Source organism: Passer domesticus, chromosome 1 (assembly GCF_036417665.1).
Source record: "Passer domesticus isolate bPasDom1 chromosome 1, bPasDom1.hap1, whole genome shotgun sequence".
NCBI classification, from domain to species: domain Eukaryota; kingdom Metazoa; phylum Chordata; class Aves; order Passeriformes; family Passeridae; genus Passer; species Passer domesticus.
The window spans coordinates 112,724,028-112,751,283 of NC_087474.1; the positions used below are offsets into that span (position 1 = coordinate 112,724,028).

The following is a 27,256-nucleotide window of genomic DNA, read 5'->3' on the forward strand; positions in this document are numbered from 1 at the left end:
GCTCACAGCAGAGCAGTTTGTGAAGGACGGTGGCCCATGAGGGGACCCACACTACAAAAAGGGAAACTGAAGAAAAAGCACTGGCAGGAAAGAGCTGAGGAGCTGTTACAGGTTGACTGTGGCCCCCATTCTTTACCCCCTTGCACTGCTTGGGAGAGGGTACAGGAATCTGGAACAAAGCTGAGCCTAGGAAGGGTGGGGCAGTAGGTATTGCTTTAGTTTTTTGATCTTTGTTTCTTATGACACAAATCTTTTTTTAACTGGAAATTAAATTAAATTACTTTTCCACAAGCTGAGTCTGTTTTGCTATTATGGTAGCTTGTAAGTGATGTCCTTTATGCCTGTGAACACTCAAAGTTGAAGAAACCTTATTTTTGGTAATATAAGATTTCTAAGAGAAACTGTACCGGGGAAGAAAAATCATGGAGAGAAATATCTGCTGTACACGCAAGTGTTTTCCTACTAGAATCTATTCTTGAAACAATTTTTCTGTGTGGCAACAAGACACTGATTTCAATTGAGATACCTGACAGCAAGGACTAAACATTTCAGTTTTGGTCATCCATATGTAAATTAAAGAAGATGGACCTGTCATATGCTGAAAAATCACTAATTAACATCTTTTTTACTGAAGTGAAACTGCAAAGAAACAGTAACAATGCCTTACGGCAAAATTCAATACAGTTTCAGCAGTCTTCTACATTTCCTTAATTGAAGAATCGTGTTTCCAGGGCTGTTGAGGTCCACTCCGGCTAGCTACAGACCCTTGCCCACACGATACTTCATAGACAAAGGTAAAAGATTCGAAAAGTGCTCTCCTCCACGTGGGAAACGTCCTTTATTCCTAGACACACATCAGGCAGACAAACCCATGGGAGAAAAGCGAGGGCATTCCCTGGCAGTAGAGAACTTTTATACCCCGGGATGGGGACTGAGGGAGAGGTCCAGAGCCAATGGGACAGCAGTGAGGAGTGGCGAGGGGAGGGGTAACCCAGGGGAGAGACCACCAGGGGGTACCAGGACAGGTGAGGGAAAGACCATGTGATGGGAGAAAGGGGTAACAAACCACGTGATATAACATAAGCTATACAGTGCAATATAAAACTATTCTGTGCAAATTCCCAATCACCCAGTGCAAGAGAACAACTAAAGTGGTGCACCACAACACTTAATTATGATTTTGTATGGAAGTATAGTTACCATTAAATGGAGGTATAAATCCTTGACCAGTGTACGGCTGGTAAGAGCTCGAACATTGGAAACTGCTGGAGTAGCTGGTAAAGAATCAGGTAACAAGCGTACAGGATCATTAGGTACAACTTCTATTATAATCTAGCAGAAAAAAGGAGGAAAAATGAAACAAAAAATAAAATACAGACTGATATAATTAACTACAAATCACATGCACACCTGGGTTGCTCAAAAAACCACTAAAACAAGTGTATGTAAAATTTACGGACAGACCTGAAATAAATTAGCAGAACCACAAAGAAGTTCTGCTAGGTTGCAAATTATGCACCTCTGTTATACTGTCAAATTGTTGGTTATAGAAGTTAATGAAAACATATTTTGATAATCAACAGTTTGAAATCAGTAACTATCAAAAATAAAAATATAGTTTTTTTCAAAACTTGTGAGTGAAATATTTCCATTCTGAACCTAAAAAGCACCCTAACACTTTAACCCAGATGATTCTGCATTATGTGTTCTTGGCTAGTAGCAATAATTAGAGATACAAACCTGCTCACTGTTGAGCATATTTGTCTTATCCATTGCAAAGGTAAACTGGATCATGTAAGTGCCCACTCTCTCCGGAATTACTTTATCTCTAAAAAGACCAAAAATAAAACCCAAGCAAACATGAGACTATATTATAGTCACAAGTATGTAAGTACACAAGCAATTAAAATTCTGAGTAGTCCCCCAAACTAGTTAGAAGGCCCTACTAAGGTATTATACTCCTCCTTCAGCAAGAAGGCCATCAAACTTCCCTGAGAATTAAGAGTATGGCTTTTGGAAGCTTGAATGAGGGAAGTCTCCTCCAAGAGTTTGTCTCTTTTAGATGACGGGAAGCTTGCCATGGCCCTATTCAGAAATCTGCAAGTCTACACCATTTAATTTCCTATTCAGAATTTTCATTAAGCCACCAGAACAAAACATACACATGTCTAGATCTGGAACAACAACCATTTCTCTCCAAATTTAATAAAATTTTCATAAAATCAGAGTACCTAATTCATTTCTTAGTCAGATTGTACAAAGTTGGGTGACTTGGACCACTGGTCAAGGCTGAATATAGTGAGAGAGAAATAAAGAGTTTTCCCTCTAACTTACAGCATTCCAGAGTGCAGACCACTGGCAAAGAACCCCTACCACCAAAACATGAAGAAAAGCCCAGACACCTGAGGTTCTGCTGCTATAATTTCACCCAGCAAGGAAGGCCATGTGGCATCCAGAGGACCTTTGCAGTATTCAGCAAGGGATAGCAGTGACTTAAAAAATGCTTGCAAACTTGAAGACATGCAAACAGCCAAGATGCAGGTATTTCTCCAAACATGGCATGTGGCATTCTTGAATTGATTAATGATTTTTGTTTTCAACAAACAGCAGTTTAGCTGTTTTGTCAACATTAAGTAATTTATTTCTTCTGATTTTGTTTGGGAAGGACTATTATGCAAGATTCCCTGGAATGCTTAGCTTGGAAAAAATGAAATCTCAAAGTTTTAATATTTCTAGAATAGACCATGACTTTTCCTTTTTTAGCTTTCACATACAGAAGTAACAATTCTTTTCTGCATTTTATCTAGCTTAAGATTGACAGTAGCATCTGCCTTGTCAGGACACATTAAAACACTAGTTAGTAAATAATCAGCTAAGGATCTTATGGCTGGACAGACAGAGGCTTTAGAAAAAGAAGAAATGACAACTGCAATGCATGTTGTTTAAGACTATATAATGGCACCCGTGTTACTGACTGGCAATAAATAGATAAAGACCATCAGAGTGTGCCAAGAACAGGAAAACTTGAAAGGAAGTCACTTGATAGACAGTGATGCCACAGACACAGGCAGCAACATGTAAAACAACTCTTCTACAAGGGCTGCTAATGGGCAGTATGTACTCTCCTTCCAAATTTCTCAATAAGGCTGGGAGTTTTAATTCTGCACATTTGTGGACAACTAGTAAACTACAGGCACCTATATCAAGACAAGCCCACACCCAGGAGGCAAGAGCTTAAATCAATAGCCAGTCCCATAACTATTTAGCTAATCCCATAGAATGTCTACTAGAAATAGATGGAGAAAGAATGTGGCAGTCAGGCACCAGCTTATGATGAGCTCTAGTTCTGCCACCTTTCATTTAAGACACTATTAAGACACTCACTAAGTAGCCCAAGGGATGATTCTAACAGGACCAAGGTTATGGCTCAGGATCGATGCAGTTAGAGAAGGTAGTAAAAAAAGTTAAGCCTGCTTTGTCCAGCCTGCAACTCTACAGTAGTTAAAGCAATATTGAAAAGAATTAAAGAAAGTTGTCATATAAGTTAGAAGCTGATGATTTAGTTCCCTCATTGCTAGTGTTTCTCAAAATGTATTCTAATATATTATCTTGGACTCCTTTCTTGTCTACTCTCAGATTATATAAATGTCAAAAGTATCTAGGAAATAATTCAATCTTCATCCCAATGTATCTTGCTAGTATCTTTCAACTCTTCTGTATCATGCTGACTGTTATTATCAAAAAATAAAACTCTTCTTTCTATTTCAAAGTATGTATTTTGTACAGAAAGTTCCACAAATAAATGCTGTTATACCTGAAGTAGAAGAAGCCATCTTCCTTGTCATCCTTCACTTTACTACAGTTAAATGTTGTAACCTGTAAAGGATGCAAAAAATTTAATGCAATGTACTGAAAGTACTTAACTTACAATATGCTACCAAGTCTTAAGGATTTGCAGTACTGATTGCCCATAGTGAATCAACGAGACAGCCTGTATTTTAGACACTAATTTCATGTTCTTAATTCTCAGTATTCCCTTTGAAAAATTCAATGTGGTTACTTCTAATACTCTCCCTGCTACGAGTTACCTTCTGCAGAACAGCAACATTTTAGTCATTACTGTAGTACTGATGCTTGACCAATCTGACAAGTTGTAACAGGACAGACACTGATAAACATGTAGGGTTGATCTGCAACATTTGTTACTTAAAATCTAGAACAGGACACAGATCTAAGTCAAATGAAAGACAGCTTCTACTATGTTTGTCCTACGCTGGCATTTTCATACCCATTTTGAAAACGCATTTTGATGACTTACATCAATTGGTGTCCTAACCCGGCTGCTCTGTGCTTCCCACATTTTCATAGTAATCCGTGCTGGATTAATATTTTTAATAATGGTGTCATCTTCAGAAAGAACACTAACCATAAAATCTGTAGGATGAAAAATATGTTTTGAAGATTATTTTTATTCAGAATTAAGCAGCTCAAACTTCATTAATTTCTGTGTCTTCCTTCATACTTGAGAGAAAAAAAAAACAACTTATAAAACAAGCATTTCAAAAGAGCCAAAACCACTAAGAATCTCAAACCAGGTATGAAAAACTTTCTCTCCTTATCCCTGTAATCAGACCAGGTAACAATCCTTAGGAAAAACCAAACACCTACTATATGACAGCTTTAAAAAAAAAAAATCCTAAAATTTCAAGTCTGCCTTTCTCAAATTATCATTCTTATCAAAATAGCACATCAGGCTGCTTCTAGCTCTCAGGAATGAGTACCAGTAGCTAGTTAAGTAGGTGATTCCTTCCTTCAAGGACAGGAAATCTAAATTCTGCTTTTCCTTCACAAGTGCTTTATTTCTTACAGACTAGGATCACACAGGTGTATCTGTTAGAAATAGGCTATAGGGAGACATTTCACTCTGTTGACAGGTTTTTCAGTCAAACTACCTGCCTTTTTATAGCCCAGTATGAAAAATTTCACTTTTCCTGTAGGTCCCATAGAAAGTGCAGTGATCTGAAGGAAATGGAATCAAAACTAGAACAAAGCTACCCTTCTTCTAGTTCAAAATACGAACAAAGCAAATGGATTTAATGCATGTAAATGAACTTGCACTGTTCATGAAGGACTGAATTTTGCACTTTAAGGAAGGACTATGATTTGATGTGCATGAGAATTTCAGGCATGACTCTCCACCAAGATTACAGTGCCTGCCCTCAGGTATACCCAAAATCAACAGTAAATCAAATAATTAGAATGTTATTTTATTTATTTAATAATATGAGACTGTTAATACAGAACTTATTATTTAATCATTTAATGTCAAATATACTATATATATTGTTCTGAAGAAGCTGTTTAATTCTCCTTAACTAAAAACCTGGTTCACACTACACATTACATTTGAAAAATGTCTGTTTGGCAGGGGGGCTGGAGGTAGATGTCTTTACAGGTCCCTTCCAACCCAAACCACTCTGTCATTTTACGATTCTTCCAGGAAAAACTAAAATACCTTGTGAATTTAATCAAGTTCATAACACTGTACGAAGTATTTTGAAAAAAAAAAAAAACCTCTTGCCATAAGTATGTTGGCTGATCAAGTTATAACAGCCAAAATATACTCCTTCGTGGGAGAATACAGCAGGAGAAAAGAATATATTGTCTTGTCCTCCTGCTGATTACTTTTGATTTGTCTTGGCTCACAGTTGGCCTAGAATTTCATAGCTACTTCCTTTGCTACAATTCCAGAGAAAGATGAGGGAAAACATACATGCACTGGCTAGAGAAGAGAGATTCTGTAGTTTTCCCATTTATAGATGGATAAAAGGAGCAATTTGGAACAAATAAATAAGGTATTTTGAAATGCATTTGAAAGATGACCTATGTATCCCCAGTGTTACAATCTCAGACACAGCTGTTACAAAGAACTGAGAAAACAGACCAGAAAAAGAAAATACAGTGGGCAAACCACCAAAATAGTTTACCACAGGTTTTCAAAGCTCTTGAATGATTGGTTTCCACCAAAAATTTATATACTTACCAGGAAAGGTACCTCCTGCTGGAAAAGAAGGACTTTTGTCATATTTAACATTCAGGCAGACAGGTTTCTCAGGATCAGGCAGGACATTTATTGTCATTACAAGACAATCTAATATGGCCTTGTTGTATGAGGCTTTAATCTGTAAAACATGCTCTCCCCTGCAATATACAGAAATAATAAAAACAGAAGTAAAACCTCTTCTACAAAGACAATTTTCAACTAACATCAAGTCTGAATAATGTACATGAAAGCATGCTAAACAATATCTAGTAATGTAGTAGTAAAAAGAAGAAAAAAAGGAATTGTTAATGCAATGTTAGATAAGAATAATTTAAACTCATTACTATACTTAATATATTAACTTATTAATATTAACTTAATTTTGTGTTAATATTTCATTTTGATCACGTTTCATTGCCTGTAAGACACTAGCAACTGTAGCCTCAAGTAGCAGAAGACAGTAAAACAGAAAGCAGTTAAAATAGTGAGGAGCATTCTGCTCTGATAAGTTTCCAAAGAGTGAATCTGAGTACCATTCACATATAGCAAAGTACACTGAAAGTATATAATGTCTTCAGTGCTATCAAATAACTAATTTTCTTTACAGTATTAAAAACTTAAATTTCAAGTTTTTTCAAAAAACTCCCAGTTTTTTAAAAAAAATATAACTGGGAATATGGTATTTAACTGCAGAGGCTGTACTTCCCAGCCAGTTTCGATTATGCTGTAAATATTATGATGTCACACCTGTTTCTAACCTCCAGTAGTAAACTGATAACTAATATTCATCATCCTTATACGAAGTCACAGACATGATAAATACACTGAGCACTATCAACAGCATTTAAAACAATGCTGGTTTAAATTTCCAAATGCGAGAGTATTATGAATCAAATCATCCATATTTGAATGCAAAGAACAAGCACTTATTGCTAGTTTAAAAATAACCTAAAGCCAACTCAGTCTTGCTCCTAAAACTTGGGGATACAGGGAGTGGGTTGCAGAACTGTGAATATGAGGAAGATACAGAAATTATGAATTTGAAAAGCCATATGAGATATAAGTGTGTAAAGGAAGCTACACATGAAGTGAGCATGAAGAAGCACAAGATGAAGAAGCAGGAGCCACAGGACACACATCTGCTGGAAATGAGACTTGAGCAGTTGAATTGCAAATAGGAAAAATGAAATACATCTATTTAAAATTCCTTTGGACACTCTAATCCTTTAAAACGATGTCTAGCACACAGAGAAAAGTGGGATCTAAACCATCTTAGAATGTGTTCCTACTTTAAAAAGTATGGTGTCTGGAGCTGCCACCTAAAGACTGTACATTTCAAAATTTTAAAGTGGTTTATAATACCACTTGCACTTGGTGCAGGTTGACAATAACAAGATGAGGTTTACCATCACCAGAATAAAACAAGATTCAGAGAATTACAGCAGCAGCTTCTCAGTAGATCAAAAGAAGCAGCTACTGAATTTTATTTAGTTAAGCACTTAGATTTTTAGAACTTACTATCTGGCCATCCACCTGCATATAAATAGTAAATCTTAGCTCTAGATTAATAAATACTTGGTAGTTCTTTATGAAATCCATCAGTTTTCATTACTTACCTAGGTGCGTGAATACGAAAAACTCCCAGGTTAGCCCTACCAGCATCATCTGTTTTGTGTTGCTGGTTTGAAGGAACAAGCTGTCAAAAAAAAAAAAAAATCTTTCAATGGTACAGAAATAGTCTTAGGAGAAAATGTTGATCTCATTTGCCTGCAATTTGTCTGTTAATCTGAGCTGTAGCTAAATTTTTGTACTGTAAGTTAGGGAAAGATATACTATTATTAAGACAATATTAAGGAACAGGGTTCAAATTCTCTACTAGTTTTTAAAAGCAATCACTTCATCTGAATTAGGAGATAAGTCTTCATTAATATATTCAAATATATTATGTTATTTTTTAAACTGCTACTGATGCTATCATATCATCCATAGCAGATGTTAATCTGAGTTTATTTTCAGATCCAAAAACTTTAACACGCACTAAATAGTTTGTAGAAAGTGTTCCTCCAGTTCTTATTCAGTATTGGATCTCTAAGATAAAGGAGTACAGGGAATGCATGCTGCAACTGCATAATATCAGGCTTTGGAGCCTTAGAGGGTGGAACCTGAAATATAGAGAACATCTTATTTGAGAATTTCCATTCCCAAAATCTTCTCATTTCTTTTGGGAGACTGTGCATACAACCTACTGGAAATGCCAATGCAGAGTATGCTGTAATAAACACTTTATAACAATGATCAACCTTTGCTTTCAGAACACTTTCTCCTGGACACATCCAGCTAAAGAATATGTGGACTCTAAGACATGCTGATGGTGTTCCCTGAAAGAAGGCAAAAAATCTGAAAAGACACAGCATGCCACCACAGTATGTCTTTGACCAGGCAGCAAAATCACGCAGTGCTACTGCCAAGGTTGTGTCTTCTCTCAAGAACAATGTAACTGGAACCCACAGTGAGCTTCAGCTGACACCATAAAGGCAGTAGTTGGTGTAAAGAAAAGAAATCCCCAAACTGTGAGGCAGGGTTCTATGGCAATAGAGTAAAAAAAGACAGAAAAAACCTGTTCAGGATATCAAGAGATCTCCTTCAAAATATCCAATTAAAAAATAATAATAGCATAGTTAAATTGGGCAAAAGCTCTGGAGGAGTGAGCAAAAGAAGGTTCTTGGCTGTTTTTTATTCTGAGAAACCTGAGGAATGCAAATGCACGGCAAGCAGGAACAAGAAGGGAACAGGCCCTGCCCCGAATGAAAAAATGCTACGTCCAGAGGTGGATGAATATATCCTGTGTTGATAATATATATTCAATATAACAGTCTCTGTACTGACAGGTAGGAATGTGTGGAACACATTCAGAGGTAGGAACAGCTTGACTTTCCCTTTTTTGTTCAAACACAGGAGTAAATTTTTAATGAATGGGGTATTCTCTCAAGGTCCTTTTTTTGCACAGACTGATGTGAAAACCATCTGATACTCATACCTCACTACAGAACAGACAGTAACCACTTAAATCTGGGCATCCTCATTGTTTCAATTTAATTTATCCTGCTTTTCACAGGATAGTCAAGTAGGGCCCAAACCTGCTGACCAGCTTTACACATAGACAGGTAAGTCATACATTCAGGAATCAAAATCAAAAAACCACCAGACAAAAATTATTTGGTTGCTAGTTGAGACTGAATCATTGTCATTACTATCATTCAGTAAATTACCTCTGATAACACAGGGGATGAGGTGATGTGATGTGCATGCAAAATTGGAAAAAGGCTCTGCACAGTATCTGGAATGTATTTGAATTATACTGCCCTGTCTGAATTTTTTTTTATTTGTGGTTTTTGTCCTGGGACCAGTTTATGATATTTGTTGCCACAGTTCTTATACTGGATTAGTTATTCTTTTGTGCTCTTACAATATTTTATTAATATTTCTAAAAATGTCCCGAAAATTAACATACCATAGACATGACAACAAAACTTGTGTTAAACAAAGTTTACCTAATAAGGCCAATGCTTACCTTTAAGTTGTTACTCTTTGTAAGGCTTATTTTGACATTAGGTTCAGGAGTTGGATTTCCCCACTGATCACACAACTGAACAATAAGAGGCCTCTGCAATTCTCTACCATTAATCACCGCAACAGGCTGGAAGAGATACAAATACACGATACTCAAATGATATTCAATTGTACATATCTTGGACATTCACAGCAGTTCAGGAATCCCCAGAGCAACAGAGTCCACCTTTCCCATACTACCTATTTTCCAGAACAGCTAGACTATGATTGAATAGTATGCAGGAATGTATTTCTAGAGTTTGTATACAGTCTCGTTTTAGAATAAAATGCACTACTTGAATTAAATGGTATGGGTTACTCATGCTGATGTGACTAAAATGAAGGACATTATTCTGAAGGGTCTTATCAGTGTTCTTGTTGTAGGAAGAGCCATGGCCTAAAACTTTTATTTTCTGATATACTTGAACAGATGCCTAGAGAACAAAAATAGTTATCACACTCCCTGAGACTTTTGTTTAATTTTCTTCAGTAACTTCTGTCTCCATTTTCCCAAAACACCAATCTTGATTCCTGTCCTCTATTCAGACATATAATTTTCTTTTTTCTACTTTCAATTTTCTATTCTGGTTTCTGCATGAAGTTAAGCACTGTTCTTTGAATAGCCAAAGTAAGAACTGAAAAATAATTTTAAAAAGCTACAGCAAATAGATGTACAGCACCAAAAATCTCCAGCCATTTCCTTTAAGTCCCATACTCCACCGTCTCTAAGTGTTTACTTTATGACAGTAAACACATGTAAACTGAAGAAAATCTGGGCCTACCATCCTACATCCTGAACATCAAAAAACCCCAGTAAGAGACAGAGAGATGAGTGCCAACCATTACTACCACTAAGGACTGTATCTTTGGAAAACAGCAGTGAAAGATGGGTGTCAGGATCCAGCCCACAGCAAAATTACTGCACCAACGAAAAGTTACACTATCTGTAGAAAGGTAAATGGGGCAGAATAAAGTTTACAATACTTAAGGTTGTAAACATACACATATGAATTAGATTATTCCAAAATAAGTTTACTTTTAAAAGCCTAATGTAGTTAGCTATTGCATGAAAAATGGAATTAAAATACCTGACTAGAGACCATGTTGCTTTTTTTCAAAGCAAAATTGTTCAACTTACCTTTTCTAACTCTGGCCAATCCACAAACTGCAATTTAGCTGGGGATCCTGCTACTAAATTCACTCTGATAAAGTCAGAAAATTCACGCCAAGCAAAGCACAATTCTTTGCTTCCAAGTAAACAGGGTTTGTATCGAATACCTTTTACTTTCATTGTTTGAGTACTTTCCTATTGAGAAACAAAGAGAAGATTTTATCAAGATAAAATAAAGCAAAGCAAAATTCATTTGTATTTTTTCAATATAGCACTTAGGCTATAAATACTGTTTGGCATTTTTACTGTGAGACAGTGGACTAAAAATTAAACTACAAGTTCTATTCTTTCTCTTAAATTTAAATTAACTTCATGAGTAAGAAGTGACCCATTTCAAACTCAAGCGTTTCTCAGAAATCTGCTCTTCAGGTTATATCCAGTGTATTTTAAAAGGTATAGATACAAGTCCATTCTAGAAGGTTCTTCAAAAGATCTTAAAATCAACTGTACCAACATAAAAAAAACCAGAAGACTAAAAGCAAAATAGAAGAAAACATATAGAACAACAACCTAGAAACAAAGCAAACCTGACTGAAGCACAGAGTGAACTGGCCTCCACACTGTATAGCTGCAACAGTGATAAAGTTTTTAACAGATGCAGCTGTGCTCCTTAGAACAGGATCATACAATTTTAATGCTTTAAGCAACCAACTAGCGTGTAATTTGACTACCTTTCCATAATTTTGGTTCAGTTCTGTGCAACAGAATTAAGACAATTACCACACAAATGCTGCAAAGAAATAAACTATATGACATCTTATAAATACCTGCCAAGTTATTTTCAAATTTGATTTATCAAGTCCAGGCCCAGAAACTCCTAGGGAATTTACACATGCAGATGTCACTGTCTGAACCTGATTTCCAAACTGATCTGTAATCATTACATCTGTTAAAAAAGATGATTAAAATGATTATTAGGACGATTACCTTAGCAGCTGCTTTAATGAAACATTATACATCATACGGAATATAAAAGTACACAACATAGACACAATAGAGAGTAAATTTAAATAACTATCACTGAATCACAGGCTGAGGTTGGAAGGTATTTCTGGATCTAATCTGGTTCAAACCCCCTGCTCATGTAGGGCGACGTTGAGCCAGTTGCAGACAGGTATCTTCTGAGTATCTCTAAGGAGGGAGGCTCCACAAATTGTGGGCAATCTGTGCCAGTGCTCAGTCACCCTCAAAGTGAAAAGTGTTTCCTGATGTTCAGGGGGAACATCCCGTGGCTCCCTTGGTACCCACTACCTCTATTTACTGTCTCTGAACACACCTAGGAAAAGCCCAGCTCCAACTTTTTTACACTCTCTTCAGGTTTTTATATACATTAACAAGAACCCCCAGTCCTGCGGGTATAAACCAAATGTACCTATCTAGTTATATCTCCCATGTTTGTGCTTCCCTCTTCCTTGAATAAAAAATTATTTCTTACCAAAAAGTTAAAAGAAAAAAAATCTTAAAATTGAAAGCTTTTATCAACTTCTTTTTTTTCTATTTCTTTTTGTTCTATGTGCTTTCTTCATTCACACACAAGCTTTTAATGTTCCAAAATAGTGAAAGAATTTTTTATTTCTCACTCTGCCATGTGCCAACTGCATAGAGAAACCAAAGGAGAATGAGAAGACTGGTCCTTAACATGCCTTCCTCTTAGATTAAAGTTAAGCTCAAAATGTGTCACTTTGAAGTCCATGCCTTAGCAATAGTCTGAATGCTGTTATGGCCTTTGAGATTTCAGAATACATGAACTAAACAAGAATTTATGAACCATTTGAACTAAGCGTAATGAATGTCCTAATGTACAAAGTAAGAGGAAAATTGTATCAGAAAGTAACTCCAGGATTGTAAAATGGCAATTCAGAAGTCTGAGCAACTTTCTTTGAATGAGAATGTAAACCTGTTTTTTTTATATTAAAGTAGTTGAAGGTAATTTACTCTTGATGACATCTGTATACATAACAGTCTTAAAGTGCCAAGAAAAAGAAATATATCCTAGAAGAAAATGAAGAATATGCAAACAACTTACCGATTTCACTCTGCAGTTCTTCACCCATCTGCAGTGTGTTTGAGCCTTTTAGTTTACATTTAATGTGTTTGGGTTCATCAGGAACTGGTCTGAGTACATGAAAATTGACTTATTTCTCTCATAAAGGTAAATATAACATCATAGCAGGCATGATAAATATCCTAAAGAATCTTAATGCTTGGTCATGTAGTGTATTTTATTTTCTGACTGCAGACCTGTGAAATGACTAATTGCTGCAAATCTACCCCTGGCATCAGAGTACTGTGAATTAATTAATTTTAACCTATAAAACTCACATTAAATACACTGAAGTAATTTAGAATCAGATTCCTCTTAACAAACTTAATAAGATACAAGTCTCAAACCCACTAAGAGTGATAAACAGGTAATTTTCAAGTTCAATTTACAGCCTATCAGTTTTGACTAAGAAACCAGATAAGAACTAACTCAGAGATATTTCTTTCTCCTCAGTCACCAACCACCTTATTCTGTGAGCTAATGTTTACTTCAAGTTTACAAAAAAAAAATCAGTAGTCTTCTACGTCTGTATATTTACACACATGATTACAAGGCTGGATGCAAGTCAGCAATCACAATGGAGTCTTTCACATAAGTAATGTCCTCACATGTAATAAATTTACACAAACCCCTCCCATTTCCCAAGCTGACATTCTCCTGTTAATTTGCCAACCGCTTTCATTATTTCAGCTTCTCTGGAAAGACTTTTGTTTTACCCCAAAGTAATGAGATCTACAATGCTATGCCAGTAACATGATTAATAAAGAAATATACCAAATGAACAAACCTGACTGTGAATGCACTTTCCAAAGACACGTGCTCATCAAGGTAAGTAATAAGGCAGTAACGCACATCTTTTACTGAAGTCGGTACTTTTACATCAGGTAATAATCCCTGCATCAACAGCTCTCTTTCAATTTTAGGTGTCCAGTTCACCTAAAATTAAAATTTTATAAATTAATCAAAAGCTAAATTATAAATGACTAGCTACATAATACATCCTGTAGCCATTCTAAATATGATGATGTAGCATACAGGCAATAGCAGCTTTCAGTAGAAAGCCTGGACATTTCCCAGCAGTAACCAATGCTATCTGCTGAAATATAGTCAATTACTTGAAAAAAAAACCACAAGCAGATCAAAACATACACTGGTTACCCTCAATGAACTTGAGTTTGGAAAGATACAAGTGTCATATATTTGGTGAATCTCTATGTTTGTTTTAGACTGGACATAAGTACACCCACAGGATAAGATAGACAAGCAAGCCTTCATGGAGAACCTACCTATCTAAAGTTCCTAAATGTTGGGAAGGCTCTGGATCTGAGGAATTATAACTACATGACAATTATTTAATCCATTTAGGAGAAGCAGTAGAAATACTAACCTGCTTTTCATAATATTACCCTAAAGCATCACTTGACATTTAATTAATAAAAATATAAAAAAAAAATAATTAAAAGGAGAGTTACTTTTCCATGTTTATTAATACAGTTTTGAGGAATATTATTTAGTAGTCTGACATGTATGGATTTTAAGAGTATCAGCTTTGTATTTCTCCCCCATATTATGCTGCTCTTTACTCAATAGTACTTGCCTTGATTTTTTCTGCAAAAGCTGCAGTTATGGGTATTTCCCTTTCTGCTTCATCATACATTTGAAATATAAGTTTATTCATTACTTGGCCAGCAACGCAACTGATTTCATCCTGATGTTTAATCTGAAGAGCATTTTGTCCATTCATACTTAAGACCTGTAGTCTTGCAACATGACTGCTAGGAAGAAGTTTTATAATCTTTTCTACTGGTGACACATTTATGCAATTCTATTAATGAGTAAAAAAAAAAAAAAGACAGATAATTAAGATATTAAATTTAGATAGGCATACACATAATGTCATAATAGCCTATGGCTCTACTCAGAATTACCAGGTATGATCAGGTATCCAAACATGAAATCAGCCTGACTTGTCAAAAGTAAATCAAAAAGATATGCCAACATACTTACAACTTTTCATAATTACTAGAATTGATGCTAGCTGTTTAGATTTTTTTCTATTCCAGAAGTAGTAGGTCATAAAATTTACAAAATAATTTTTAAGTGCAATCATAAGTATCCTTTAATATAATTCATCTTGCCATACTAGTATTTATTCACACAGTTTTCCAAGGTAAAACACACACAGGGGTCTTATTTTCTCCAGCAGTGTGACTCTCCTGACTGCCGGAAAACTAGAATGTTCAATAGCATTAAAAAAAATTAATACTTCATGGGCTCTGAAACTGAAACGCTACAAAAACCTATTGATTGCCATACCTATTCTTACACTAAAATGTTTACACAAGGAGGGCAATTTGTGAAAACAATTCAGGGATTAACAAGGGGAAGAAAAATCTCAGAAAACATGCATATTTCTGAAACAGCTCAGGGATTTAACAAATAGAGACAGAATTGAAGAAAAAAATGGAAAAACTCTCTGCCTTTTTATGATTTTCTAGTGATAAAAAAGCATAGCCATCTGATTACAAGGTTTGTGATACCTAAAAACCACTAACTTTGGTAAAGCTAAGCTTATTCATAAAAAATGCTGGAAGACAGTACAATAAATTTGGCAATCTTTTGTTAATCCAAACATTCAAACCAATACTTACAGGTACTTCAAACCTTGCTTTCAATATCTGGTCTTTCTTGATATTCTGTACGTGTATAACTGGACCAGTTAAAATGTTTGTTCCTCCATTACTGCAGTCCACAGAATACACAGGAAGGTCTGAAGCACCTAAAAACTATTTAAGATGTGAGATTAAACATCAAGTTTCTTTTACAGAACTGCCATGATTATTTCAGAAATGATTATTTGCAAAGTCCAAACATATATATATAATGATTTACAGAAAAAATGTAATATATTTCAGTTTTCCAACAACTGTAAGACAGTTGGAAATACACCTGTATTTTTCTGCAGGTGATAAGAGATGTGTGGGAGAAAGGAGTAAGTTATAAAAATAAAGTACACTATCTATTCACTTGCTTTAATAACACACAATAATTAGATTCTTCTGCAATAAATTGAATTAACTTGCAAAGTAATTTACCAGACATCACACATTAAAGGAATTTAAACATCACATTCAACATGCCATCATATCACTGCAAACCCAGTCTGCAAGAAGAGCATCTACCCATATAATGTGCAAATGGAATGCAGCCTGTTCTGCAGTGGGGAAAACTTTTATATATCCTTGCTGGAATTCACTAGAATTGGAAAAGTCACTTTCTTGAGGCAAAAAAAGATAGCCAAAAGGGGAAGCTTTTTTACCTCTTAAAGTCAGAACAAGATACGCGTTCCCTTCTGAGCTTATATTGGTGCTTATGATAATTTCTAATATTATTATTAGGCACTAGACTTGAATTTTCAACTTATAAATACCAGAAGTAAGCTTTCTGAAGCTATTTTGCTGAATAAATTTTAATATTGTATATGATAAATACGGTCTAAAATGCCTTAAAATTGAACCTCTATATCCTCACATTTTCTCTTCCTTTTCTAAAGGTCATGTTCTACTGATTCTAAAACTTACTGAATGGCTCATAATAGATAAGAGGTAAGAGAGTCACAGTTATGGGTGGCAAGCTGTAGAAACCTCAAAAGCATTGCTAAAGATATTAAATTCTATGTAGAGTCCACCACAGATTCTTCTTTCAGCCCTTTAAAAAGTAAGAATAAAAATCCTTATGGCACACTATGAAATGCAGTTTACCTTACAGTGAACAATCAATTCTGGCTGCGCTGTTATATTTCCTGATTCATCCAGAACTTCGACCTGAAAGGGAAAAGCTGTACCATTCTCAATCTTTAGAATTTCTGAATCTGGTTTTACTTTCAATTGACAAGGAGGGCCTGTAAAAAATGCACAATTGCAGAACAATAGTTACATTTTGGATAACTTGTGAGACACTAAATTTCAGTTTTTGCTGTCTCAGATATTATAAAGCCAAGCTACCAAGATATTCGTGGTAACAAATAATTTCCAACAATTCAGGTATATGTATTGGTTTGTAGTGGAAAGTTCTAGACTTTCTGTCCTTCAACACAAATGATCTGCCATCTTTTTGAATTATTTTAGAAGAGAACACTTAGACAAACATGATGAAATTCAGAATATACAAGGTGTAAATACATGATGTAGTTCTGTATACATGCTATATGGATTCACATTCATCACAAAAAGAAACTTTGAGCTTTCTTGTGACATGATAAACCCAAAAATATTAATGTTGAGATATCCATTAATTGCCAAAGCTATCACAGCTAAAATGTGCATGCAAAAATATACAAAAGAAAATTTTGTATTAGAGAACAAAGTCAAGCTATTCAGGTAAGTCTATCTCCTGGAACACATAATTATTTTATCAGTTTTTAAAAAGAGAAGGAAGTAATAGATTACTATTAAAAGACAGGTTCTGAAGGAACAAATATGATAATTTTTCAGAAGCATCCTTTATGCATGATTTATTAAATCTTCTATTTCAAGCTCACTGGTTGAAGAATGAGAAATAGCTTTTATTATTACTTCCTCAAAAAACAGCTTACAAAGCCAAGGATATAACTCAAGTGAGAAGAAAGAGGCAGTGAAGTATCTCTACACTGTCAAAAGCAGAATGAAGGATGAAGGTAAATAACAGTCCAAGGTAAATAACACCAACACACAACAGTCTGTCTCAAGTCCAATCACTTCACTGTTTTCTACATAAACCCTGAACTCCTCAAAGGATAAAGAATAGTGGACTAAACTGCATTGTTAGTCTTACAAAGTAGAAGCAAGTATCTCTGAAAAATGAGATGGACAAGCCTGAAGCTTGGTAATCTGGGAGGCCAAAACTTTCTGTTCATATGATACTTTATATCCCAAATCCAGAAAAACCCAGGTAACAAGGGATAACAGATCTCATGTAAGGGAATCCTCTCAACCAAGACATCCACAAAACATAAAATTCTGGTAAGGGCAGTGTCCTTACAGACTTCTATGTTCCTGTCTTGCATTATGATAAATGCATGTAACATTAAAATTTCAGACACAATTCAACTGCCAAAGCATCCCCCTTTGCCTGGTTAAGAAACTGAATGAGCACTTTTTCAGTCATAAGAAGTTTTCGGCAGGGAGAACAGGTCAATGCAGATTAGCACAGGTGAAAAGTCTTACTGCTAAAGAAAAACAAGAAATTCATTCGTTCAGTGGTGCTAGGTAGAAAAAGATTTAAAGTAATTATAAGACAAAAATGTGTCTCAAATAAGCAGACAAATATTCCAGCCCCTAGAATAGTAGGTAAGATTGGGCTGTGAGTACAATGATACTCCTGCCAAGAATGAGGTGCTTTTGACTTTATTTCCTTTCTAGTCATCACCTGGATCCTTTTTTTATGACTTACTAAATATTTTACTTTCTTGGGAGAAGCTTTTCTTAGTGTCAGAATAAAATTTAACAGAATTTCACTAAATATTTTAAGGATACTTACCAGGCTGCAATCTTATTTTAATGACTTGTGTATCTTCTTTCAAACCAGGAAGAGTAATCTTCAGATTAAAGTTCTAATGAAAAGAATAATTTAATTATTAACCTTAAATAAAACCATATATTAGTTTCACATAATCATGTCAATTTGTATATATGCTAATTTCAGAAGTCCCTAGAAACTGTCTTGAAGTGCTACAAAAAATAAACATTTCCCCCCCGCCCCCGTACTGAAACTTCTTTTCCATGTTATTATAACCAGAGATGTTCAATTCAGGATTTAGATGTTAAACTACATGATTCTGAAATTATGAAAAGCAGCTGCCATAACTTTCCATTTCCTGCTTAGAGGCTGTTTTAATGAGGAAAAATATAGAAGTTAAAAAAAGTAGTTTTAAAATAAGTGTCTGCAAATTCTGTTATTCCTTAGCAAGGCACCACTATCACTGCCCATCTCATCTTTGATTAAGTATGTAAGAAAAAAAACTGCTGTAAACTGCATCACTAAAAAGTTTTCACATTAAAATCAAATAATGAAAAATAGTAATAAGAATAATTTTTTTCATTATTATGGTACGATACTATTTCTGTACTGCAAGTTCCCTGTATGTTTTTTGGTCTTGCCCCTCACCAAATTTATCTCTTGCTAAAAAGTCTGGCACATTTGCTCCTATTTCTCATAATCCACCCCATTTGATGTCATTGTTCTTGCCCTTCACCTTAAATTCTGAACTTTGCCTACAAAATTTACTACACTGAACATCCTTTAATTTTCAACAAGCAGGTATATGCTTTTTCACCTCTTTATACATCTTTCCACCAGCAACATTATTTGCTATTTTCTAAGCAACAATATCAACAGTCAAATGGGATACCTCATCTCCTAGCTTTGTCTTTACTATGCTAGACTGTGAGACTAAATGAAAGGATAGGAACCTGGCTAAAATACTGTGTAACTACGCCTATAAATAATTTTAAAATATTTTCATTTGTATTTTTCAAAAGCATTAAGATCTGTTTTATGAAAAAAAATCTTTTTCAAATGGAATGTACATTTTGGGTTTTACAGTAAAGTAGAAGCTTGACAAGGTGCTGAGAATCCATCAGTAACAGGCTGGATCTGGGTAACATAAGTGTGTAAGTGGATAAGCACAACTGTGTAAGTGCCACAAGAACAGTGGAAACAAAGAAGCTTGAGCAGACACCGTGCATATTAGCTGTTACTACTCATCATCTGAACTAAGAATTAAAGATTTCATCTCCTTTAGCTTCCTATCATCTTTCAGCACAAAAGTCACCAGGATGATTTGGCTTAAACCAATCTCAGCGTTAGTTCAAACTAAGACAGCTGATTTGGCGTGCTGGGTACACTCTACACACATCCAAGTGTTGCTCAGCCCTTCTAGCTCCAGTCCCATCAGCTGTGAAAAGAGTGCAGGTATGGGGAATACAAATTGCTTCAAGTAGAGCTCTAAGAGATAATTAAAAAATATCCCAAGAAATACCTGTAGTAATTAGTGTACACCAAACTTAAGCTAAAACTACGGGACAATTCATTTTACACAAAAATTATTTTCTGTGTCTTTTTAATATGTTACTTCAAGTTTAAATTTATTAGCCTACCTTGCCCTGGCAACTATTTACACAGCCTTTAGCAGTAACACCCTTAATGACACACTTGGCTGCCACAGGTATGTCTTCATGCTTCAGTGTTAATCCACTAGAAAATACATAGAAAACAAAAGAGAATCAGTTTAAAAACAAACACAGTGTTTTAATATACAAGATACTTTCAGACATTCTTATGAAAATGAAAGCAAAAATATCAGTTAATTTATGTAAGAAATTCCCAGTATATCATTCAGATAAACCCTAACGTATTATTATATTATTGTCACACGAAGAAAGGGAAAAAATAAGATGGCTGAATTACCTAGCTTCCAGAATTGGTTTAATGCGATTTGTCATGTGTGTTGCATGACCAAATTCATCCTGCAATTCCAAAGGAATATTAAAAGGTACTCCAATTCGAAAAGGAAGCTCCAGGAGACCCACCAAAAATTTCTCTGGTTTGCCCTCTAAGAGAAAAGGACAATACATTTTTAGAAAGAATTATGTGTGCTCCTTGGCCTTTTCTTGATTAAGGCTGCAATTAAGCCAAGAGGTTTTCAGACACAAACAGGCTGTTTAGAATACTGTTATAACCAAAGTTATGTTTATGTTCTTCTTTTTTAACTTACACTAAAATAAAAACAATAGTTAAAATATAACAGCAGAAGACTACAGTATAAGAAACATAACAGGATAGTCAAAATTCCCAAAGTATCCAAAACACCAATACAGCACCTGAAAGTGAAAAAGTTCTGTGTGGACAGCTTTTCCTGAATATTTAATTGCTCTAATTCTGGTAAAATAAATAATTCATGCAACAGAACATTTTTGTTCTACAACTGCCTCAAATTTGAGAAATAAAGATTACATAATGATGAGTATTAGAAAAAGAAACATGAGTGTATCTTTCCTGTGAAACCTGGCCCCACTACAATGCCTCTAATTAGGCACTAACAAACAAGACCTAACAGTGGTAACAAGTGGAGTGTCTATCAACTGGAACATGTAAATCAAGAACCATCAAAATGTCTTGATCAAGTAACCTTGAAAAAAAAGAAACAATGCATGCTGAGCTAAATGGTAAATTAATATCCTACCAAAAAAATTCAAACTCAAATTTCAAATTAACAACTATTTATAAAACCTAGGGGTGCCCATTATCAGGGAGCTTCCTTTGCACAAGAGACGACAGACACCTTGTATTGGCCAAAATTAGTTACTGGTTATAACAACAGAAAGACCTCAACCTTACAGTGTCTACAACTTTATCATTGCAATTGAATGATAAAATTGTAAAATGATTTGAGAAAGTAACAGTAGAATAACTTCTGCAATATTAAAGTGAGCAACTGCCAAAAGAACATGTCTGATCTAAAACCACAAACCATGTAGACTGACTTAGGAAGCTCAATTTTAACCAGCATTTATGGTGATTTTTTTAGCTTATCAAGAACAACTATAAACACTCACTGACAACCTTCTGTTAGAGAAATTGAAAAAGCACTTTTGGCTGAGAAACAAATTATTCTCTTTACATTGTTCTTTTCTGGATTTTTAGAATCTACATCATAAACAGTAAGACAAATGTTAATATTTTTGAATAACAAGTGTAAAGCTTTATGGCTGCCTCTGAGAAAACACAATTGCAAAAATAAAGACTTGAAATATCTACCTTTATAAACTGACAATGTTAAAAATGTTGATTTATCTTCTAAATAAATAAAAAAGCAGCAATAGATAGCTGAAGTTGCTTTTGGTATCCCATGTGTTAGAAGGACCACAGTATTAGCTAATTTGATTTTTCAAATTTTTATTCCTTTCCATTGAGATTTGTTCATTTTCAGTTGTTACAGCTGAAGGAATCTTTAATTGAATGCTGCCATACTGGGGGGAAGCCACACTGCTATTGGAAAACAATAAGATTTTCTTTTCACTTTGATAAAGAGATAAAAGAGGAGACAAGGCTGATTCCTGTTCAGAGAACAAGGTTTTTTTTCTCTTCTTTATTCACAGAAATATCTTGAGCCTTCCATGGCATGTTTTCAGACATATGTCTTGATAACTACTCTTTTCAAGTAATGCCAAACATTTTTTTCCTTTACTGTCATATAAGAATATCTCTTTCAACTCTGCCAATACGTAGAAACTTTTAGAAGAATATGCTACATACAAAGAACTATTTTCTGCCTCAAGAATTTGCATTCAAAGCCTCTTTTGTGGAAGAAATAGAAGACATTGATTTTTTTTTCCCCCCCTTTGATTTTCTGAAAACAGATGTTAGCCGTACCTCCCAAAATGGTGACAAAAATAACAATTTTAATATTAAATGCAAAGAAATCAGCTTATTTTTTCTTTCCCTCTTCCTGTCCCCCTTGTAGATAAAGTTCACAGAATGGCTGAGATCAGATGGGTTTTCTGGAGGTCATCTTATCCAATGCCCCTGGCTCAAGTGGGACCACCTAGAGTCAGTTGCCCAGGAACATCTTTAGGCAACTTTTGATATCACCGAGAAAGGAAACCCCACAACTCCTTGGGCAACTTGTGCCAGCACTGCATCACCTTTCTAGTGAAGAACCCCTGCTTCCTGATGTTTGGAGACAACCTCCTGTATTTCAGTGTGTGCCCATTGGCTCTGGTCCTGTCACTGAGCACCACTGGAAAAAGCCTGGCTCCACCTTCTTTACACTCCCTGTTGTTTACAGACATTGGTAAGACCCCCATGAGTCATCTCCAGGCAGAGCAGTCACTGCTCCCCCAGACTTTTTTCAGGTAAGAGATCATGGAATCATAGAATGGTTTGAGTTGGAAAGGACCTTAAACATCATCCAATTCCAACCCCTCCCTGCTGTGGACAGGAACACCTTCCACTAGACAAGGTTGCTGAGAGTCCCACACTACCTGGCCTTGAACACTTCCAGGGATGGGGCTACCACAACTTTTCTGGGAAAATTGTTTCACTGCCTTGGCACCATCCAGTCCCTTCATCATCTTCAGGGGCCTGTACTAGACTCTCTCCAGTATATCCATGTCTCTATGCTGTAATGTGTCCAGTTCTGGGCACAGTATCCTAGCTAGCCTAACCAGTTCTGAGCGGACAGAAAGGATCACCTCCCTTGACCTGCTCCTAATGCAGTCCAAGAGGTTGTGGCTGCTTATTCCTGTGAGGGCACATTGCTGGTTTGTGTCCACCTGCTGCCCACCAGGACTTCCAGGTCCGTTCCTGCTGCTTTCCAGATACCTGGGTGGCAGGCAGGGGGTTGTCCTTCTGCAGGTGCAGGACATCACCCCTCATGCTGAATTTCCTAAGGTTCCTGACAGATGATTTCAGCAGCCTGTTGAGGTCACTCTGGATGGTGGCAAATTCTCAGGCATACCAGCCACTCATCCCAGTTTTGTGTTACCAGGAAGACTTGCTAAAGGTACATTCTGTCTTGTTATCCAGAACATTAATGAAGATATTGAGCAGGGTCAAATCCCGTATTGATCCCTGGGGGTAACCCCTACTTGCTGCTCTCCAACTAGACAGATCACCAGTCTCTGGGCTCGCTGTTCATTAATTCACCTCACTCTGTTCATCCAGTCCAAACTTCATGAGCCTCTCTGTAAGGAGCTTACTGATGAGAACCCTGCTGAAGTCTAGACGGACAACATTTACTCAGCTCGTCCTTTTATCATATAAGGTGAATCCATGCTAACTATTCCTTATGATCTTATCCTTCACATACCTGGAAATGGTTTTCAGGATTAGCTAGTTAATCACTTTCCCACAAACTGAGAAGAAGTTGACTGGCCAGTAGCTCTGTGTGTCCGCCTCCTGATTTCTGTAGATAGGAGTGATGCTTTCCTCAAAACATCAGGCAGTTCTCTCAATTGCCATGATTATTCAATTAGTGTGAGTGGCCTCATAAGGATAACAGCCAACTCTCTCTGGCTCATGAGTGCATCCCATCATGGCCCACAGACTTGGGTATCACCAGTTTGCTTAGGTATTCCCTGGCCTGATCATCTTCCACCAAGGATGTATCTTTCTTGCCCCAGACCTTCCACCAGTCTTTGGGGTCTGGGATTCCTGAGGTCTGTCTTACTAGTAAATACTAAGGCAGACGATTTCAGTATCTCAGCCTTTTCCACATCCTGTGTTCCCTGCCTCATTCAACAGTGGGCTCATGTTTATTTCAGCCATCCTTTTGTCACCTATGTATTTAAAGAAGTCTATCTTCTTGACGTTGATATCACTTGCTAGTGATTCCATTTTCAATTCCAATTGGACTTGGGCTTTCCTAACCCCATCCCTGCATGCTTGGATAGTGTCTGTATTCCTCCCTGGTTACTTAGTCCCATTTCCACCTTCTGTATACTTCTTTGCATTGAGTTTTGCCAGTAGCTCCTTGTTCATACATGCAAGGAGCTTGGACGGATATTTTTGTCTAACTGACAGGAATTTTTGTCCGACTTTCTAGTCATTGTGATGAACTAGATTTGAACTTGGAAGTGACTGTGAATACTAACAAACTTGTTTGGGCCTCCAGTCTGTCCAGTGCCTCTTTCCACAGAACTCTAACAGGCAGATCTTTGAGGAGGCCAGAGTCTTCTCCTGAAGTTCAGGTTGTAAACTTCCTTTTTGCTCTTCTTCCAGTCTTTCTGGATTCCTCTGCCCTTCAGTACTACCTTCCAAGGGACTCTGTCAACTACTCAACTGAATAGGCCAAATTCTGCCCTCTGGAAGTCCAAGCTGACAGTTCTGCTAACTCTTCTCCTTACTTCAAGAACAGTGAACACTGTGTGCTCAAGACAATCACCCACCAGTCCTTCTCTGTTCACAAAGAGAAAGTCACAAAGAGCCTCCCTAGCTAGCTCCCTCACTAATTGTGTCAGCAAGTTCTCTTCAACACACTCTAGGAACCTTGTAGACCATTTCCTCTCTAATGTGTTTTATTTCAAGTAGACATCTGGTAAGGTGGAGTCCCCCACAAGGACCTGTGATTGTGACACTTCCCCCAGCTGTTTATGTATTTCATCTGCCTCTGCATCCCAGCTGGTTGGTCTGTAACAGGCTCCCACCACACTATCTGCCTTGATGGCCTTTCATGCTCTCTTAGCCGCAAACACTCAACATTAATTGTCACCATCATCAAGCTCCAGAAAGTCTAAACACTCCCAGGCTACCCCACGACCTCTCCTTTCACTCTGACCCTTTCTGAAATGAGTATTCTAGTAAGCATTGCAGTAAAGAGATACATCCATTACAACCAAATGAGAACGTAGTTTCGCATAGAATTCTTCCTTAATTATTTTTAAAAATACTTCAATCTCAACATGCTTATTTTAAACGTATAACCTGTTTTTAATGAGTTTCTGTGGTTTATGCATGAAAGTTGGCCTAACAAATATTAGTTTTATGAATATTTATGTCAATAATGGCATGAGGAAAAAGGGTGATTCTAATGAAGTTTATTTTTTAAAGTACATTTGGGAAAGCTCACATCAAGGAGCTTTAGATTCCATCAAAACTTTATTTTTTATGTAAAACTGCCTGCCACAGAGCCAACAAATTATATGCGAGATCATACTACAAAAAAAAAAAAAATTCCTGCAAATTCTTCAAATTTGATATGCAAATGTGACTTCAGTGCAGAAAACCACATCTCAACTAGGACATGACAAATTTTGATATACTATGACTCAAAAACACTAAAAGTAGGAAAAAAGATGGGAATACTCACCTACAATAGTAAATTTAAATACTTTAGATGGCAAAGGCCTTCCTGCATAAGTGTCTGCATTACTTTCATTCAACACTACTTGCAGTTTCAAGGAGTAGTTACCAAGTTTCTGAAGATTTTCTAAACAGATATAAAAGTACAATTAGAAAGAAAAAAAATTATAAACAAACTGAAGGTATCAAATATGCAACTTACCCATTTTTTTGAACCAGTATGGCCACTTGCCTCCATGCTGACTGATATGGGAAATTATTTCTTTATTCTCAGTAGGTGCTGCAAAATAAACACTTAGCTCATGTATTTAGATTTTAAACCATAATTCTTAACCTTTTCAAGCATTGGTATCACTTAAGTATTACTATCACTTCTGGATCTAAGTAACATCAATTCAACTTCACAACTAAACACACTGATCACAGCTAAACAAATGAGTTCCCTGTCTAATCCCATTTTAATTAAAACTTGCTAGCCTCAGGCACATTGCACTGAAAGTAGCAGGTTTGTAAAGGTGAATTTTGTTAGCTCTTTGGTTGTACATTCCCTGTAAGTAGGAGCACTCTGCACTCCAAGCTGGCAGTGGATTAAACTTACAAATGACTGCATCAAAATTGCTTAAATGGGAGCAATCATAAAAATGTGCAGTTGACAGAAAATATAATGGAAGAAAAAAAAAATTCCCGTTTTGCTCCAAATTGTTTCAACTGTCTTTATAAACCTCTGCAGAATTAAGACACAAACAAAAATAGAACACACTGGAACTCTGAGGCAGTTTTAGTGACTGGTTCTATAACCTAAGATAAATACAGAAGTAAGAGTTATTGTTGGAAGTGTCAAGAGGTATTAATACTTTGTATTTTCTCCCAAAACACACTTCAGAATATAGAATGTGACTGTAATAAGACTACACAGAATAAAAAGAAATGAAGTAAAAACACAAATTGTTTCTAGCTAAGCAAAACTGTTTCAAGACCCTGTTCTTGCACCAAATGGCATACATAAGATAAAGTAAGAGCTGTCAACGAGACTTTATCATTCTCTTACCCTAATGCAAACCCTAACTTTTAATCAAAGATTGTATAATAAGACTCCTCAGTAACAGATCAGGTTTCTCATAGCTGAGGTCCCTTGGTAGCCCATAGTACAGTTCACCAAGTATTCTACTCTTCAAAAGAGAAGAGAAACTTTTTTTACACTATATTTGCTCCTGGCCTTAGTATAGGTGTAACCACATTTCTCTCATTTATACAATTAGAGGTTTGAGTTTCGCTAGGTGTGCTATGCTCAAATCATCACTTATAGGACTTATTCCTTGCTCTTGTGAAGAATATGACGATTACACTACTGATTCTTCAACTGAGTAGAGAAAAAAGCTAACACAGGAAGCAGTGGAAACAGTTAAAAGTGCAAATTCCCATCAATGAATGGGTCAGGAGACATGAAAGGTCTGAAGGCAGAATTTTCAGTGATCCTAAAAATGGCCCTGATAAAACAGAACAATAGAAACACCATGTCTCTTCTCCATACTTCCCGACATCAGGATGC

General features: G+C 36.1%; 1 protein-coding gene across 1 annotated transcript in view; it reads right to left on the reverse strand.

Moving 5' to 3' along the window:
- SMCHD1 (structural maintenance of chromosomes flexible hinge domain containing 1) overlaps positions 1-27,256 on the reverse strand; it is a 69,299-nt gene that overhangs the window by 14,902 nt on the left and 27,141 nt on the right. The window contains exons 18-36 of the mRNA XM_064434581.1: positions 25,910-25,987; positions 25,715-25,834; positions 20,314-20,458; positions 20,004-20,100; positions 18,385-18,457; positions 16,629-16,768; positions 15,519-15,653; positions 14,465-14,692; positions 13,655-13,803; positions 12,850-12,938; positions 11,591-11,709; positions 10,791-10,958; positions 9,615-9,740; positions 7,660-7,739; positions 6,044-6,201; positions 4,319-4,434; positions 3,815-3,876; positions 1,741-1,828; positions 1,201-1,332 (exon numbers count right to left, since the gene is read on the reverse strand). Of these exons, the coding sequence (XP_064290651.1) occupies positions 1,201-1,332; positions 1,741-1,828; positions 3,815-3,876; positions 4,319-4,434; positions 6,044-6,201; positions 7,660-7,739; positions 9,615-9,740; positions 10,791-10,958; positions 11,591-11,709; positions 12,850-12,938; positions 13,655-13,803; positions 14,465-14,692; positions 15,519-15,653; positions 16,629-16,768; positions 18,385-18,457; positions 20,004-20,100; positions 20,314-20,458; positions 25,715-25,834; positions 25,910-25,987 (2,303 nt within the window). The remainder of the gene's footprint in view (positions 1-1,200; positions 1,333-1,740; positions 1,829-3,814; positions 3,877-4,318; positions 4,435-6,043; positions 6,202-7,659; positions 7,740-9,614; positions 9,741-10,790; positions 10,959-11,590; positions 11,710-12,849; positions 12,939-13,654; positions 13,804-14,464; positions 14,693-15,518; positions 15,654-16,628; positions 16,769-18,384; positions 18,458-20,003; positions 20,101-20,313; positions 20,459-25,714; positions 25,835-25,909; positions 25,988-27,256) is intronic.